Genomic DNA, 17,333 nt, shown 5'->3' with positions numbered 1-17,333 from the left:
GGGCAAGCAAACAGACAATGGTAGGAAGGAGGGCATGGGGACAAGTAAACTGTGTGTTCAGGGTGGGGTGTTCTTTTTGGGTTTATAGGCTTGTTTGGAAAAGCAGATGACGGACAGTGGGTCATCCAGGCCAGCTTCGACATCCTTCTGAGCCCCCATTGAATTCCGACGCCCGACCCCAGGGTTGTGGGCTAAATGGCTGTGTAAGCGACTCATGGTGGGGGGACGGAGGGTTATGTCTCATTGATCTGGCTTGACATATAATGCTGACCGATTATGTAACGATTTACTGATTCCTGCAATAAAAATAATTAAAAAAAAAAAAAAAAAAAATGGGGACAAGTAAACTGACAATGGCGAAACACACCATGTATGAAAAAGACGGCACAAAAGACACACTGTGGTACATTGATTAAACATACATTTAAAAAAAGCCACTACAAGAAAAATGAGCTGTGGAAGGACACAAGAAATGCATCCATGCTCCGGGAGGGACAAACAGAAGAATATGAAGGAAACCTAGGGCAGATGACAAATAAGAATCAAAGATATGAAAGTTACAATGACACCAATGGTAAGTAACGGGTGCCTCCAAGCCCACTGTTAAAAACATATCTCAAAGGGATAGCTCATTCTCTGTCTAGGAGAGACCTAATGATCATTGATCGAGAACAGAGTTATAATAAATGGCAGGATGGAGAACAGAAGTTTAAAAAGATCTAGGGCACGTTTCAAATATGGGTCAAGAATTTGTGAGGAGGCAATACTGCCATATAAAACGTTGAATGCTTCTAATTAATAGCTTGGATCGAAAATTAGAAATCCATGCAAAAGCCAACTGTAAAGTTTGGAAGGTTTGGCATAATGGTGAAAAACTGTGTGCTATAGCCACACATTAAGAAGAAAGCCTCTTACGGGCCATACCAAAATCTTACAGTGGGCTTGGCAGCCACCCATTGCTTAACATAAATTAGCTTTAAGGACAAGGTCATATGCTTGCTCCTTATTTGATGGCTTGCCTTCCTCTCCTTGTGTTTGTACCTCCCATGGAGCACAGCCTCTTTACTATATTTTTGACTGGGTGACTTGTATTCTTCCACTGCTCTCATTCAGGAAAGTACTTTTTTCTGTTTCTTTCACCAGTCCAGGTGAGGCACACGTTGTCTAGCCCCCTGCACCCCTCACCCCTCACTGATGTGTGCAGCTTCTTTCCCTCCTCATCCCAAGAATGCTCAGTGTTGCTCTCTAGAGGCTGATCCATGTCTTTCTCCAGAGCCTCTTATCTTTTCAGTTGATTATTATTTGTACCACCCTACCTCCCAGGACCAATCTCAAGTGCTTTCTCACTGCCTGCCCATTGCTTCCTCTCCCATCCTCCCATGTAGTCTCCTGTTGCCACCCCAGCTCCCTCAAACCTTTAATTATTTTAAGTTTTTGGGATACCTCTGCCATTTGCTGCTGAACCTTACACAAAAGCACATTCATGTGAGGAGAGAGCAGAAAAGATTATGAGGAGGGAGCTATTTGCTTCCCAATTCTGGGAGTTTGAGCAAAATGTTTTTCCGTAAAATAAGTCACTCTTATTGCCAGTAGGAGAATGTTGAAACATTTGTTTTCAGTGCTGACCCAGCTTTTGAAACGGAAGCCTTAACAATTTCTCCAAGGGCGAAATATTATGACTACCCTCTTTAAAAAGGCGAGCTGCTGATATATATATATATATACATTCATTAAAAACTCCTGGGATTATGTGCCTAAAATTTCTATGAAAAAGTGTTTCAAGTCCATGAAGGTATACTCAAAATATATAGGAACTGGCTAAGAGGGAGGCAGCTGGGGCATCAAATAGATGGCAAGCAGTAAACTGAAAATGGAGGACTTTGCGTAGTTATGATGGTTTATACCAATGATAATTTTCAGTGAATCGAGTCAAAACAAGTAATAGAGCCTTGTCGAAGTAAACAAGTCTAAATTAAAGCCAGCAATGACCAACTACATCTATGCAATTTCATTACTAAAAATAGATCCTGAAAGTTTCTCACCATCAAGTAGAGACAATTCTCTGAGTAAACATCTTCTATGAATTTAAACTCCTTAAAGGAGTTAGTGAAAACCTTCTCAACACAAACAAACCTCAACAGTTGTGCTCTGTTTAGATCTCAAACCTAAAACAGAAACAGTCATTTACTTTAAATCTATACATAATGATCACATAGTTCAAGTCATTCAACAAATCAAATAGACTTACTGTTAACGTTTTAGAATAAAAGACATTGCAGACTCCTAAACATGATGTTATGCACACACGTGTTACAAATTTGGAATATGAATATGTTAAAGCTTTAACAAACCATTGTTAATGTTCGCATTCAGATGGCAATTTTTCTTGGAATCAGCACCAATCTTCTTATCGTTTTCATCAATAAGAATGCACATCTCTGCAAGAAGTTGCACCTGCTGCTCATCAAGTTTATCTGTGTTTATTTCCGGCATAGCTGCTGTATGTTTAGTACTGTATAAAACAAATGAATTATAAAAAGTTTACTTGTTAAGAGCCATAATTGCCATCATTTACTAAGGGCAGATCTTTCACAGTAGAACGATCGACCCCACAACACAAAACAAATGAAGAAATTAATTTCCTAAGACTGAAATGAAAAATTTGAGGCAAATTGTCTTTGATGTTGGAGTTCAAATGCATAAGTCGACTTACTCATCAGCAAATGAAAAAGTAGGGTTCACCTGAATGAAACTTATCGAGGCCCTTGTGATCATTTGATCTGCATTTAGTAAAATAGTCTAGTCAGGATTTTTTCACTCTTTGATATAATGGCTAAGTTCTACCTTACATCTACCTAGATGCATTACCTTTTCTAACTTAGACTTGCGGTTCCTTCCTTCTTTTTAACCCCATTATGGAAATGACTCTAATATGATATAACATTACTGACATACTGTCATTTTAGGAATTTGTATTGCCACAAATTTACTTTTCGGTTAATAAAGTTTTACTTTGAAGAACACATGAAGATCTTTTAGATACATAAATAAATAAAAATATTATGTGTGCGTGCCCCAAACAAGCTATTCCATGTCATGAGCAAAGAGCTCCATTTGACAGCACTCGAAACAGGACTGGCACTCACCATTACCCTTCAGTTGTGGGTTTCAAGGGAAAAACAACTCAGTAGTCAAAGCCAAAGCCACAGCTGTATGGGGCTAAGAAAATGAACAACGGGAACAAATTAATAGTCATCAATCTTTGCTTCACTGGAAGAAAAACATCTTTGCAAAGATGGACCACACGGACAGGAATGCACCAGCAACATTGATCAAAATGCACTAGGGCTACCGAGTCAGGTTTTACATGACACCCACAGCTAAAGGCTAGTCGTGTATGCCGGATGAAGTTTTTGTTTTTTTGAAGGAAATTGTTACTGGATGGCCATCTTCCAGGCCCTATCGCCCTGAGCACCACCCCTTAGGCTGGGAGGTGGTCTCGGCCATTCTTAGGGAATTCCCTAAAACGTTTTGCTTTTTCTCCTCGATTCTCTATTTGTGGTCTTAGGACTCTGGGCGTTTTCCCAGTATAATGCAATGTGAAAGTGTGTGCGCCCTTCCTACCCATAAAAGGAAGTGGTGCTTACTTGATTGGTTTAGGTGTTGTACCTGAGAGTGCCCTGTAAAAAAGTAAACTACGTACTCAGGGCAGGTAAGGCACTAGCTAATGGTGGGACGCAGACCTGATTGTGCCACCCACCAGAATAGCCTTTCAAACCTTTATCAAGCCTGGCATTGCAGGCCTGTAGGCGCGCAGTTGCGCCTATGCTCACGTTGGCATTTCTAACTCAATAGCCAAACCTGAGTGGGCCTTCCATTACCACTAGAGCTCCTCTGGGGTAAGCCCTGAAGGGTGGAGCAAGTGGTAGACGAAAGACACTGCAGGTAGACATGGGTATTCCCTGCCCAGGTAGTAAAGAACAGAAGTGTGGGTTTTGCCTACCTGGGAGGTCGGCTCTCCCCAAGGGACAACACCGGGGTTTTGTGGATTCTTTTTCAGTGGTCTTAAGGCTCTCAACACTTTCACACTGCCATTTACAGTAGGAAAGTGTGTGCGCCCTTCCTACTTCTCACTGGCCAATCCTGAGGGGACCTTTCACTACCACTAGGGCACGCCTGGGGTAATACTAAAGGGGTGAAACAAGTGGTAGGTGGAAGGCAGGACAGGTACACACACGTTCCCAGCCCAGGTCATGAAGAATACCCATGTGTGGTTTCACTACCCATGAAGTTTGCTGTTCCCATATGTTAAAATAGGGGAATGGTTGAAATTACTTCACGCAGCAATAGTGGCTTACAGTGGGGCAGCCAAATAATGGTTGCCGTCATTGGATTCACAATGATAAATCCTCCCTCTGTGGTAAAGAGGGATGTGCCATTAATAGATTAGAAATGCCACTTCTAGAAAGTGGGCATTTCTCTGCTCTAAAACTCTTTGTTGCGCACAAGGAGGATTACTGCCATTGGATGGGACCATGCACCCTTCCCAATTAGGTGCTGGTCTAGGCAGACTACCTGCTGTCGTGTGGCACAATGAAGTGTGCTCTCCAAGGTCTTGTTGACTTGCCCCCTGTTCTCTTGTGAAGGTCTCAGGGGCATCAAAGACCTCCCACGAGGGACCCACATCATCTACTTGCGACACGTGGACAGCAGTGCCCACATCGTCTGTTGGAACTCAACTGGTAGCGTGAAGTGAGTGTGGAACTAAGTATTGTGCCTGGAGACCCGATTGCCTTGTGTGGAGCCCCAAAATTACTGCCTGCATCTAAGGAGTGAGGCCCCTGCATCGTAGGGCCTCAACATGCATAATAGTCTTGTTGGGAGTGAGAGGATTCACTGGTTGCAGGATCGTGCCGCATCTCTCTCGTGCAACATGCCAACTGCATGTTCACTGTGTGCGGTGTCCGATTCACAGGTTGCGACCCTTGGAGGTGCGGGCGTACCCGTAGCAGTGCCTCATTCTACGTCAGGTGGCACTGCTGAACTTGTGCCTGGATGAGTGACAGGAATGGTCTGGTGCGACCTATATCAACAAGCACCAGACGTTGTGCCTCATTGTAAAAGAGGTATGGAATTTCCAACTGTTCGCTGTGTGTGACGGGAACGGTCTTATAGGACTCGTATCAACCGCGCACCAGACGTTGTGCCTCATTTCCAGGAATGCGCAGGGGTGCAGATTTGCATTCAGTTGTGCCCGGATTGCCTAGGTTCTTCTTTGATCGACGCGTGTCTGACGGGGTTTCTCCTTCTTCCGAGATGCTCCCCTGCTTCATCCCCCATTTGTCAATAGTTACTTTGGTGCCCTCAGGGCTGCAGACCAACTGGCCTCTCCTCACCCGGCGCGGCAACTGAGTTGCCAGGCAGTATTGCCCGGATCGGGCCTGGGTGGTGAGTGATTGACTGGGCTATGAGAGTGATTGACTGGGCTATGGAACACTTCCAAGAGCGATCAGAAGTGAGTCAAGAGACTGCATGACCCTTCCCTGGCTTACACAGAACTGGGCTGGATCCGCACGGTAAAGTGTGGAATCCTTTGATTGAACGACTATCGCCCTCAGCCCGCTTCTGCTCCACATACCGTGAATGAACTTTCCAAGTAGTGCCCAAACCTCCATTTGTCGTCTGCCACCTAACTAGCCCCGCTACCTAACCCCACCTTCTTCCCTGGTACCTTGACTAAGTGGACTCCGCTCGATCAGCCTAGAATCAGAGGGGCAGGTTGTCTTTGTCTCCAGCCCGTGGGTGTAGGGTAGAGTTTCACCGCATTACTGTGCTGCGTGTGTGTGTGTGTGTGTGAGTGCGTGTGTGTGAGTGCACTCCATACGGACCTACCAGATATCCGTGGCACTGTGTATCAGTGCTGAGTGAGTGTGTGGGAATGACTGCCTGTTATTAATTACACCGTACAGCAGTGTTACTTTACACGTTGATTCCCTGCCAAAAGAATACTACGTTTGACATTAGTTTTACACATGCGGCCTTGGCCTACGATGCTGCCTAAAAGTGTTGCAATTATCTGTGTGTACACATTTCTGATATTATTGTGATCTGGGGTGCACCCTATAACTGTGTGGTGTTGAATAATAATAATAATTGCTAGGGTGGGCCTATGTCAGACAATGTTTTGCACCGCATAAGGGTGCTGGGGGGTAAAGTAGTATCTTTCCCAGTTCTGCTAGTGAAATTTCCAAATGTGATTTATGCCCATAAATACATGATATCCATGTTGTGTTAGTTTGTGTATTGAATACAAACTTTAGCTACATACAGCATGTGTGAAGTCTCTTTTGTGACGCTCAGCGTATTTATTGTGCGACAGTGCTGTGCCAATGCTTTACACATTGAATCTGTGATAAGCCTGACTGTTCAGTACCAAACTACCCAAGGGTGAGCGTAGGTTATACAGTGAGTGCAATCACTGCCTGTCTAGGGTCTCGTCTCAGCCAACCAGAACGTGCCAGTTCCAACAATGTTCCTTGCAGTAACATGCTGTTTATTGACAGTTAAGGAGACACTGGTCTTCAAGTGTTAAGCTGCAAACAAGTTTGGTACTCACTACCTGCTATGCTCCACTGAAGACCTCATAAAGAGCTAAACGTGTTTGCGGTAATGTAATGAATAGTTATGAAGCTTTGCTTTACCGGAACAAATGCAACTTTGCAAAGATGGACCACATTGGCCACAATGCTCTGGAGTGTTTTAAGGGGGTCCTGAGCCCCGCAAACTGCTCTCCATCATTCCAAGCACCATAGCCATAAACGCATGGACCCATCCAAAGGCGATGGGACTGCCTCCCAACAGGCACGTAAAGCACTGTCGGCTTTCTTGATGCCTGGAAAGCGCTGGAGTGTTTTAAGGGGGTCCTCAGTCCCGCAGCCTGCTCTGCTTATTGGGGGTCTTAATATCCATCGTCTCACGCGCCCAGAGGCGCCAACGCATGGTACATCCAAAGGGTGCAGGCTGCCGTTTAAAGCACTATTGGCTTGCCCAGGTGCGTCTTGTTGGCTTCCCCGCTGCGCGGGACGTGCCCAGGCAAGCACTTCCACACCACGAAGAGGCAGGTCCATCATTTTTGTGTCATCGCTGGACGCTGTTAAGCTCCATCAATTTTATTAACGATTGATCGCTGCGCATAGAGGCATGCTCACTATTTCTGGGTTTGGTCCTGCTAATACCCTTTTGATGACTTCAACTAGATTGTGACCAGGTTAACTGCATGGCCCAAGAGCGAGGACTGAGGTGTATGGAGAGACAATAAAACTTGTGGTCCAAACTGGGGTTGCAATTAAAACAGGAAAGTTTGTTGTATATTTAGCTGGGGTTTTGAAGTGGCTTTAAGTGTTTGTTTTTCGCTGCATTATCCTGTTGTGGAGGGGGGGTGCGGATGCACGCCACTGTTTAGATTCACTACATTCTTGGTAGATTCATCAACCAAGAACAGGAGCAACCACAGAAATACATCCAAACTTGCAACCACCAATACTGGAGAACATAAATTCTATTCCAGTTTTTAACTTGTCTTCTGACAATATTGACTCCAATGCGGAGGCCCTCCTATCTAGAGGACTATCATTTGTCCCTACCACCACTCTCAACAAGTTTGAACTCAAAAAAGATCTACATTCCTTTTTTCGCAGTATCAGATTAAAAAATGTTTTTTTCACCCAAACATACAATCGTATTATTGGGCCGCTCAGCTGACAGTGATAAATCACTGGATTCATGTACCCCACACGGACCATGCCTATGCTCTCGATAGGCTGCAGCTAAGGGTGTTAGGGCCCCACCGGGCACTCTATAACAAGACCTGCTCCATGACGGGCCCGACACACCATACACTCCATATCTGGAAGACAGTGCAAAAAAAGTTAGGACGGCACAACACACTGACACGAGCAACACCCCTGTGGGTAACGGACAAGCTGGGTAGGTTGGAAAAATGTAAGGGCTTTCACAAATGGGATCTCATTGGGATATCTAAGGTGGGCGACCTCTGGGTACGAGGAAAAATTATCACATTCACACAACTCCAGAAGAAATACGAAATGGCGTCAACGGAATACTTCCAGTACCGACAGATTAAACACTCGCTTGAAGCGGCGATTCCCCCTGACACCACCCTGCAGGAGGCCTCTCCAATTGAGGACAGACTACTGACGGATTATATGGACAAAAAGACAATATCCCCGACATATCGGAAAATGATCAATAACATGCCAGATCCAATCACGAAGCTTAAAGGCAAATCGCAGGCAGACCTGGGTGAATTATACGGCACGGATTGGCAGGAGGCGCTGGCGTCCCCTAGAGAGGTAGCGATCACATCTAAGCTTCGCCTTATTACACTAGAACTACCCTTTTTAAGATCGGAAAAATAGACAACCCGCTCTGCCTGTGACATCCTTGTCCCTGCAGAGCCCAAATGCTGTTTACTTAACATATGGGTTGCTACAGACTTAAATTTAACGTTACAGACCTGGGCTACTCAGGAAGCATGATTGCCAAGAGGAATATTGCGAGCCACTGGGGTGGGGTAGACGCCCCTACGCTGTCAGATTGGTAAGGACATGGACACTGTCATGGTGGCAGAAAAGACAGTATACGTTCATAGGGGATGTCCCAGAAAATGGATTAAAAAAAATGGGGGAGCTGGAATACTTATAGAGGGGAACTGCCCTTAATAACCCAGGAAATTGAAGAGTAGACGCTGATTGCACCAAATGTGGTAATGCTGTGTATGTAACTAATTATTATATACCCGTTACTTGACAAATGCATGAAGAATAAAATAATGTACAAGAAGTGGACTACATCATTCAATTGTAGCGTGTAAAGAAATACTGATTGTGCCTTCATTCTATAAATAAAGTCTTCAGATCAGACCCCCTCAACAGTATTGAAGATAACGTGTTGGGCTGAAAACCTCCATCTGACTTCACCCCTAGCCTAGACATGCTAGGCGCAGAGGTAGAAATGTTCAAAAAAGCTGGTTTGTCTAAAATCCAACAAGCCACTAGATATGTACCTAAACCACCATTCAAGATATCCAGGGAAGAAAATGCCGCCCTCCTTTCTCTCAAGGATAATCAGAATCTCACCATCAAGCCCTGTGATAAGGGAGGTGGCATAGTTATCTTCAATACATCACAATATGTGGAGAAGATGGACAATTTACTCGGATCGCATAGACATTACAAAAAGATCAACAACAACAACCCTGAACCCAACCTCAAACGTAGAATTCTCAGGCTAGTGGAAACTGCTGTTGAAACCGGTTATATCTGCCAGAAAGAGGCGGAATTTCTCACCCCTTCTAATACCCATCATTTATGGGGTTCCAAAAACTCATAAGGATGAGAATAATGCCCCACTTAGGCCGATTGCCTCTACTATTTTGGCTGCTATGGAACCCCTATCGAAATAGATTGATCTGTTCCTCAAGCCTCTCGTGTGTAAGCTGCCTTCGTATGTGAAGGACACTGGCCATTTCATATCCAAGATAGAACGTCTACCATACAATGACCAAAGGGAATTATTGGTTACGATGGACCTGGAGTCCTTATACACTAATATTCCCCAAAAGGAGGCGATGAGGGTTATAGGGGAAATATTGTAATCTGATCCCTCAGTAACCAACTCTTCTTTTATTCTCAAATGTCTTGATATTGTACTCGGGGAGAATTTTTTCGAGTTCAACAGCAGTTTTTTTCAACAAATACAGGGGGTCAGCATGGGCGCCGCCTGTGCCCCCAGTGTAGCTTGTTTATATATGGGACACTTTGAAACTCACCATATTTATAACGAAATGGCCCCGTTCTCTGAGAACGTCCTTCACTGGTCGCGTTTTATCGGCGACATTTTCTTTGTCTGGAGAGGCAATCAGGACACCTTAGATAAATTCACATCATGGATCAATGCGGCTGACCCCAAGCTGAAATTCACTGTCCATCCCAGCAATGTCAAGGTGAAATTTCTTGACCTGTGGATTGAACACCAAAATCCTCATCTGTGGGTTTCGCTTTACACCAAACCCATGGCAAGAAATACCCTACTACATTTTAGTAGCTTCCACCCCTCATGTCAGAAGGATGGCATTCAGTTTAGTCAAGTTCTTCGACTTTGAAGAAATTGTACTACCATTAAGGACTTCATGTACCAAGCGGAAACCCTCAAGATAAACTTATCAGGAGGGGGTAACCCACCAAATTGATCAAAGACACTCTCAAGAGAGCTAGATATTATATCAGGAGGGGGTAACCCACCAAATTGATCAAAGACACTCTCAAGAGAGCTAGATATTATAATCTTCAGACCCAAAAACAAAGAACAACTTGACAAACTTGTATGTGTGACCAAACATTCTAATTTTGATAATAAGGTGCGCCAAATTATCAACTCGCAATGGCACCTTTTAAACATAGATAAGCACGAACAAAAACTGCCCAGACCTCTTTTTGCGTTTAAGAGGAATAAAAACCTCAGGAACCTCCTAGTGAGGGCCAAGAGACCCGAGCTCAACAAGTTGTCAGAAATACATCACGGGAGGTGAGCTCATCAAAATAAACCACAAGTGTGGCTCCTGCCAAGAAGGCCCCAATGCGAGTTGGGAGTGACAGCATTTGAATAAATGAGAGAACGGTATTTCTCAAAGAAATGACAACTGTCGGTCCTCGAACATTGTGTACATCATTCTTTGCCCCTGCAATCTGGCCTATGTAGGCGAGACCAGAAGGGAATGCAGGAAAAGAGTTGGTGATCAAAAATCCAACATCAAATTGTCAAAGCATACCATGCCTCTAGTTAGCCACTGGATAGAGGCCAACCACTCTGAGGGGGACCTTAGGAGGTCGATTTTGGAAAAAGTACTACCACAGATGGGAAGAATCGTAGCGGCAACCTGTAGAAAAAGACGTGTTTTGGATTTTCACACTTAACACCAAGGACAAAAGGACTTAATTAAATTTTATTGTTGGAGAATGCTATGCTATAATCTTTTGGGACCTCTCCCCGGATGTCTACCGTTTTTTTGCCAATGTCAAATGTCCAACTCACCTTGATTTGCTGAATGCATGGGCGGGCTTTTCCTCCTGTTCTCTTTTCACAAACCCTCCCCCTGTCTCCTTTTTAACTTCACGCCCCCATTGGAGAGTTCCCTTTGGGCCAGCCTGATGTGTTGTCATCTCTGTTGCTGCCTGGTTGGTTTCGGTCCTTCTCTTGTTTCAGGGTTCTCTCTGACCCTTCAGACCCAGCTGCCTTAGTGCTGTAGTAGTACATCTGCAACAAAATTCCCTTTTATAATTACTTAACTTTTTTTGTGCCTCTTACACTCTGATATACGATCTCATGGCTGGTTCTTCGTTTTTGAGATCTATTTATATTTTTTTTCCAAATTGTATTTGCACTATGCACAGTGGTAGTTCTTCATCTCTGGTTTCATTTATATTTGTATTCATTGGGTTAGTGTCTCTTGGTTTATCCAGATCAAACATGTGTCTCAGGTACCGTTTTTAGGTCTCGCTAAGACAGCGAAAGCTGTCTCTTTGAGACATTTTGTAGTGGGCTTTTAAAAGTGCAACCAAGTCAGCCTAGACCTACAGTGCATGTGCGCGGGCGCGCGCGCCGCTTTTACCCGGATTACTTTCACTTTCGCGGCCGCACGGCTGCTTTGATGTTTGATCGCGATCGCGATCACTTTCGCTTAGCTGTCTGTTTGAAGTTTGATGTAGGGGCACCTACAAGAAGAAATCCCATGAAGTCCTACAAATGTCAGCTCCTTTGTGAGTATCTTATCCCAAGAGAAAGCTGCCATCTGCATCATGAAGCGTATCTCTGCTTTTAAATGTAAAAGGGAGCTATTCTTGATCATCAAGGAACATGAACTCGGCAAAGTCCGAAACTTGCAAAATCAAACCTTTCCAATCGCTCGGTGACAATATTGCCTGAAATGCAACAGGAAACATTATTAAAATCTAAGAAAGCGTTCTGGTTTAGTTGTTTAGGCCTGCTCGTGGTTTATAACCTGCTGCTCTTCCAATCATCACAGTACTTCTCTGCATCACCATTCCTGAGGAGGCCCATCTGCCCTTTTTTGAAACCCGTTCTCCCGACACTCAGTCCCTGCCTCATTTCTCTTCTTGAGGCACGCTTCCACTTGCGTTCATTTATTCAAAAATACTCGGATCCCTCCTTATCTTCAGAAATGGCCTCACAGGTATGGAAAAGAATGATAATCACTCCTTTGAAAAATCTTAGTTTGGTTTCTTAAGTTACCTTGGCCTATCTCTGCCACAAACTGGCTAAAATGTCATATCCAGCTGGCTGCGTGACCACATTGCGCTGCCTTTAGTATGGCTAGTGTTATGAAGTTGGTGCTAATTGCTGTCCTTGCCTGTGCTTGGTTCTAGACTCTGGTAATGGACAGTTCTGGTACTCGTCACCATCTGCTGCATTTGACATGGTCAACCAATCCGTTCTGATTGGGCGGCTAGTGATGCTAGGAGAGTAAGGGCCACTGTTGAACTGGATTAGCTCTTTGCTGAGCCATTGGCCACCGGTTTTCTGCACATCCATTTTTAGGTCTCGCTGTTGTCCTTTCTTTTGTGGCCTCTGAATTGTTCCCCAAACAGTTTATTTTGCACGCCAGGCTGCTAACAGTCCTTATCTGAACATTAAGTTTTTAGATTGTTTTGCTCTGCAAGTGACTGGAAAGAACTATCCAGCTAGTTAAAAATGTGATCCACATCGTTCCCTGTGCACTTCAGAAATCACCAGCAGTAATCCAGGAGGTCCCAGAGTAATGACAATAATGTCTAGCCCCTTGGAGAAGGGCTAGTTGTTCCAGCTATGTCAAAGCAAATTCCACTGCTTTATTTCATTCTTTCGCCCTCTCTGCTCGTTAGAAAAGGCCTCCCCCTTCCTACTCCTTCCTCACTCTCTGCCTCGGACCTGGATTTAATTCTCCCATCCACACGTATACAGACTTCAGGCCCGCTTGCCGCAGGCTTCCGGAAACAAAAGACTGCACGGCTACTTGTAAAATTCGGGGTTGCAGGGCCCTAGACTACAGACTATGCCAAGCTGCGCTGAGTGGGGAGGGCAAATGTTCTGACCCATTTAGCCACATAAAACCGTCCCTTTCACGTCTCCCAGGTAGGCCAGTGCAATGATCTTTTGGTGAACATAACAGTATTACAAATAAATAACATTTGGAAACGTAATTGGGAAAGCATTCTGTTTTTTTTCTCTCCATTTGTCATTGCTTTTCTGCTGGTAAAAATATACATTTTTTGCTTACGAAATGCTCATTATCTTATTCTCCCTTGCATAGCGAACATTTACTATGCCAATCTACAATGCCTACTTTGCTGTGCACTGGACTGTTGCAGACCACACTTGGTGACCAACTTACTATCGGCCATACTGGAAGGCTACTCTGATGCTCGTCTAACTATCTGAGAAATAATCCTATTTCTACTTACACTGCACCATTCATGTTATATGTGTATATGTATGTGTGTTTATATATATGTGTATATATATATGTATATATATATATATGTGTGTGTGTATGTGTATATATTTATATGTATGTATGTATATGCATGTTTATGCCTATGTGTGTGTGTATGAGGGGTAGCAAGCACTATAAAAATGCAAACCCTTCCGTCCTCTATCCCGATTCGTTTACAATCCAAATAACAGACTAACCTTCCCACAGCTCAAATCAAATTAATTTCATTTCCCTGCACTAATTCATCACTAATCCTTCTTGGGTTCCAGGGTAGCGTGCTACTCGCCAAAAAGCGCTTTGATACCTCATTTGGGGTAGCAAGCACTATATAAATGCACACCTTTCCCTCTTTCATACCTCCTCTATTCTTTTCAATCCAAATAAAAGACTAACTTGTCCACTGCTCATTTGAATTTCATATTTCCCTCACTAATTTACCACTTATCCTTCCTTGGTTACGGAGTAGCATGCAACTTGCCGAAATACACTTCAACGCCTCATCAGGGGTAGCAGGCACTATATGAACTAAAACCTTTCCCTCTTCTATCCCTCCACTATCCTCCTCAAGCAAAATAACTGACTAACATATCCACAGCTCAAATTAATGTCATATTTCACTATACTAATTCACCACTAATCCATTTGGGTTCGGGAATAGAATGCTACTCGCCAAAAAAGCCCTTTAACACCTCAAAAGGGGTAGTAAGCGCTACATAAAATCAATTACAATAAAATACAGTACATAAGCTCTGGTTTCATTACACATAGTAGCATTCTTTTTTGTCAGCTTGCCCATACAAATGGCAGTAGCAATGTTCAAATATCACTCAGCCGCATAAAAAAAAAAAAAAAATTTGCAAAGCAATAGGTCTCGCACTTGCAAGAGTTTGAGCTATTGGTATTGTAAATGACAATGCCTTTTATTTATGTGTTGGTTTTCAAAACAGATTAATAAAAGGCATCATCATTTACAATGCCAATAGCTTAAACTCTCGCAAATGCGAGACCTATTGCATTGCAAATGCTTGTTCCATTTTGTTTTCATTCCCCTTTGTTGGGTTCTTTTTAGGTCTCACTAGCGTAAGGCTGCGCGCATGCGCGGTCTCGCTTGCGAGATTTAGTGTTGACAGGGTATTTTCAGTAAGGGGCATTAAGCCCCGCCCCTCTTTCCCATTGGCCGGCGTCACCGTTTATGGTAAACGGTGGCCAGCCATTGGGAAAGAGGTGCTGGTGACGTTTTCGCTTGGCTTTTCGAGCCGTCCAATTTGGACGGCCTCGTCTGCTTTGAGTTGGTCGCAAAAGGTTGCTTATCTTTATGGGGCCAAACACATGGCCCCTTAAAGACAAGAAACCTTTTGGCAGGCGAGGCCGTCCAAGTGGCTCGGCAGAAAAAGCCGAGCAACTACATCATGGCGCAGGTTCAGTGTAAACACACGTGCATCGCGTCCCTTGGAGCTGATCTGTACCTTACAGGAGGGCGGGTGACGGACTGCCTGCCTGCCTCAAAAACTCCTGCTCCGTAGACAAGGAAGAAACACTGGCAGATAACAGGACCTGGGCCGTCAGCATGGAAGACAGACTAGCGGGGCCTGCTCGCCCCTCTCAGACGATCTCCGTGGCCCAAGCCTGAAGAGGGGGCGGTTCAGGGGTCACGGGATGCGCCTTGGCAGTGAAGCGAGGGGCGCGGGGCCAAGGGCAGGTCGCAGCCAGGGCTGCCTAGGTGAGAGGATGAGGAAGGAGAATAGATGCATTGCGAGCCGTTCAGGAAGTGACACTAAAAGGGTCAGGGAGGGAATCCAGGACAGCGATGAGAGCGGGTGCAGGCGCTACTGCAGCCTCATTGTGAGAGGATGAGGAAGGAGAATAGATGCATTGCGAGCCGTTCAGGAAGTGACACTAAAAGGGTCAGGGAGGGAATCCAGGACAGCGATGAGAGCGGGTGCAGGCGCTACTGCAGCCTCATTGTGCCGGGCGCCCTAGGAGCTTCCGGCAAGCGATGCAGTGTGAGGGGAGCTACCCCCTCACACTGCAGTGCACGCGGGGTGATGCAGCCATGTTCGGAACTGAATCTTCCTGTAAACGCACCCGGCTCCTCGAGCCGCCCCCTTTGGATCAGTTTCATTCCTGCCCTCAACGCCTCTCGCACTTTTGGGGGAAGTAAACGCTGGGGCCCCCCTCACACCACTGCAAGCATGTCCTCCTCCCCACAGGCATCTCTAGCGCCTAGATATTGGGTGCGTGCTGCAGGGCGGAAATCCGGAGTGTGGGTTCCAGCGCCTAGATACAGGGTGCATGCTGCAGGGCAGAGACACGGAGGCTGGGTTCCAGCACTAGGACACAGAGTGCCTACTCCAGAGTGGAAAGCCGAAGTGTGGGTTCTAGAACAGGGGACCTGTATGTTCGGGGGCAGGAGATGGGGAACCAGTGACCATGAGTTGCCCCTCGGCATGGAACAAGGAGACCGGCGAACCCCTCACCTTCCTCGGATAAGACCTGCAAGGCGCTATGTTTCACATGTGTTGGGCTGGGCGTGGAGTAACAGCTGAGGTGGTTCATGCACGTTTAGAGGTGTGTGCGAGGGTGGAATGCACAGCTAGTTCAGTCCTTTTGACCCTCTGTGTGGAGCTTTTTCAAATAATTTTGCACAAACAAGTAGGGGGACTTTAGCTCGGGTGCTCCAAGCACTTCGTACACAAAAGGTTGGTTGCTAGATTGGTTGGTAGGAGAGGGAGGGTCGGGGGGAGTGATAGATGTACGGAGAAGAGGAAGGTCTGTAGGTATTTCTTGAACAAAAAAATTAAATGTAGTTACCAATACATATTTGCGTTCATAATGTTTTTGTACTCAATGTGTATTACCTAGGTGAGCCCTCTACCTGTCTTGTGCCTGAATTACTTAGTCATGCCGAGCTCGACGTTTCACACTAGTTGTGCCTCTCAATTCGATCATCTCGCTTTTCCTGTAGTTAGCATATATTTAGCCGCCCAGGATGGGTGTGTGTTTTTTCTATTTTTTTTTTTTATCTCTTGAGACCAGCACACACTCGCTCGCTCTAGGCCTTAACATATCTTTCTGGTTTAGCGGGAGTACCACCGCTTGTGGGACGCCAGAGTAAAATTCTCTGTCAGTATGTCTCGTGGCACTACATGTTCTAGACAGGTTGTATGTCCGGCCGTGGTGACGTTGGCTAAATTCACAGATTTTAGCATCGCTATGTGATTAGAGCAGGTGTTCCCGTGGTTCTTGGTTACAGTATCCTTGTGTGCAAACCCTCGGCTGTCAGGCTTTCTTGATATCCGACCAGGGTCATGCTTAATACGTTAGGGCTTTCTATTTAGGATCATCGCGTGTAAGTCTGGCGATGGGCTCATGCTTCAATGCCCCATCTTATTTTTTTTTTTCTATTTTTTCTTTTAGGTTTATCACTTTGTTAAATTATGAACAATCAGTTGTGCCAATCCTGGGTTTTACTCTAGAGAGAACTGTGGGCCCTAATGAGGGATCCCATTTACTCCACGGACTCTCCAGTGTTGTGAGTTCGGGTCCAGCTTTCGAGGACTCTGAGGCTATACCCTCCTGGCACAGGGACCCGGCTGTCTCACAGAATTGGCTAAGCGTTTGTCTTACCCAGTGTACTCCCCCAGTCACTCGAATATCTCTTTTTGAGATTTATTTACCATTAGTCTCTATTTATTAATGTTTCCTCCTATTTGGGCTTAGAGCCCATTCATCATTATTTTTACGTTGTTCAGTCGCCATCCTT

At 45.0% G+C, this 17,333-nt stretch overlaps 1 protein-coding gene across 1 annotated transcript in view; it reads right to left on the bottom strand.

Moving 5' to 3' along the window:
* LOC146789636 (isopentenyl-diphosphate Delta-isomerase 1-like) overlaps positions 1-17,333 on the bottom strand; it is a 109,058-nt gene that overhangs the window by 85,868 nt on the left and 5,857 nt on the right. Inside the window, exon 2 of the mRNA XM_085631910.1 lies at positions 2,352-2,512. Within this exon, the coding sequence (XP_085488036.1) occupies positions 2,352-2,512 (161 nt within the window). The remainder of the gene's footprint in view (positions 1-2,351; positions 2,513-17,333) is intronic.

The sequence above is a fragment of the Triturus cristatus genome, chromosome 10 (genome assembly GCF_964204655.1).
Source record: "Triturus cristatus chromosome 10, aTriCri1.1, whole genome shotgun sequence".
NCBI lineage: Eukaryota > Metazoa > Chordata > Amphibia > Caudata > Salamandridae > Triturus > Triturus cristatus.
The sequence above is the reverse complement of the archived record's forward strand: the minus strand, read 5'-3'. Positions and strand labels throughout refer to the sequence as shown.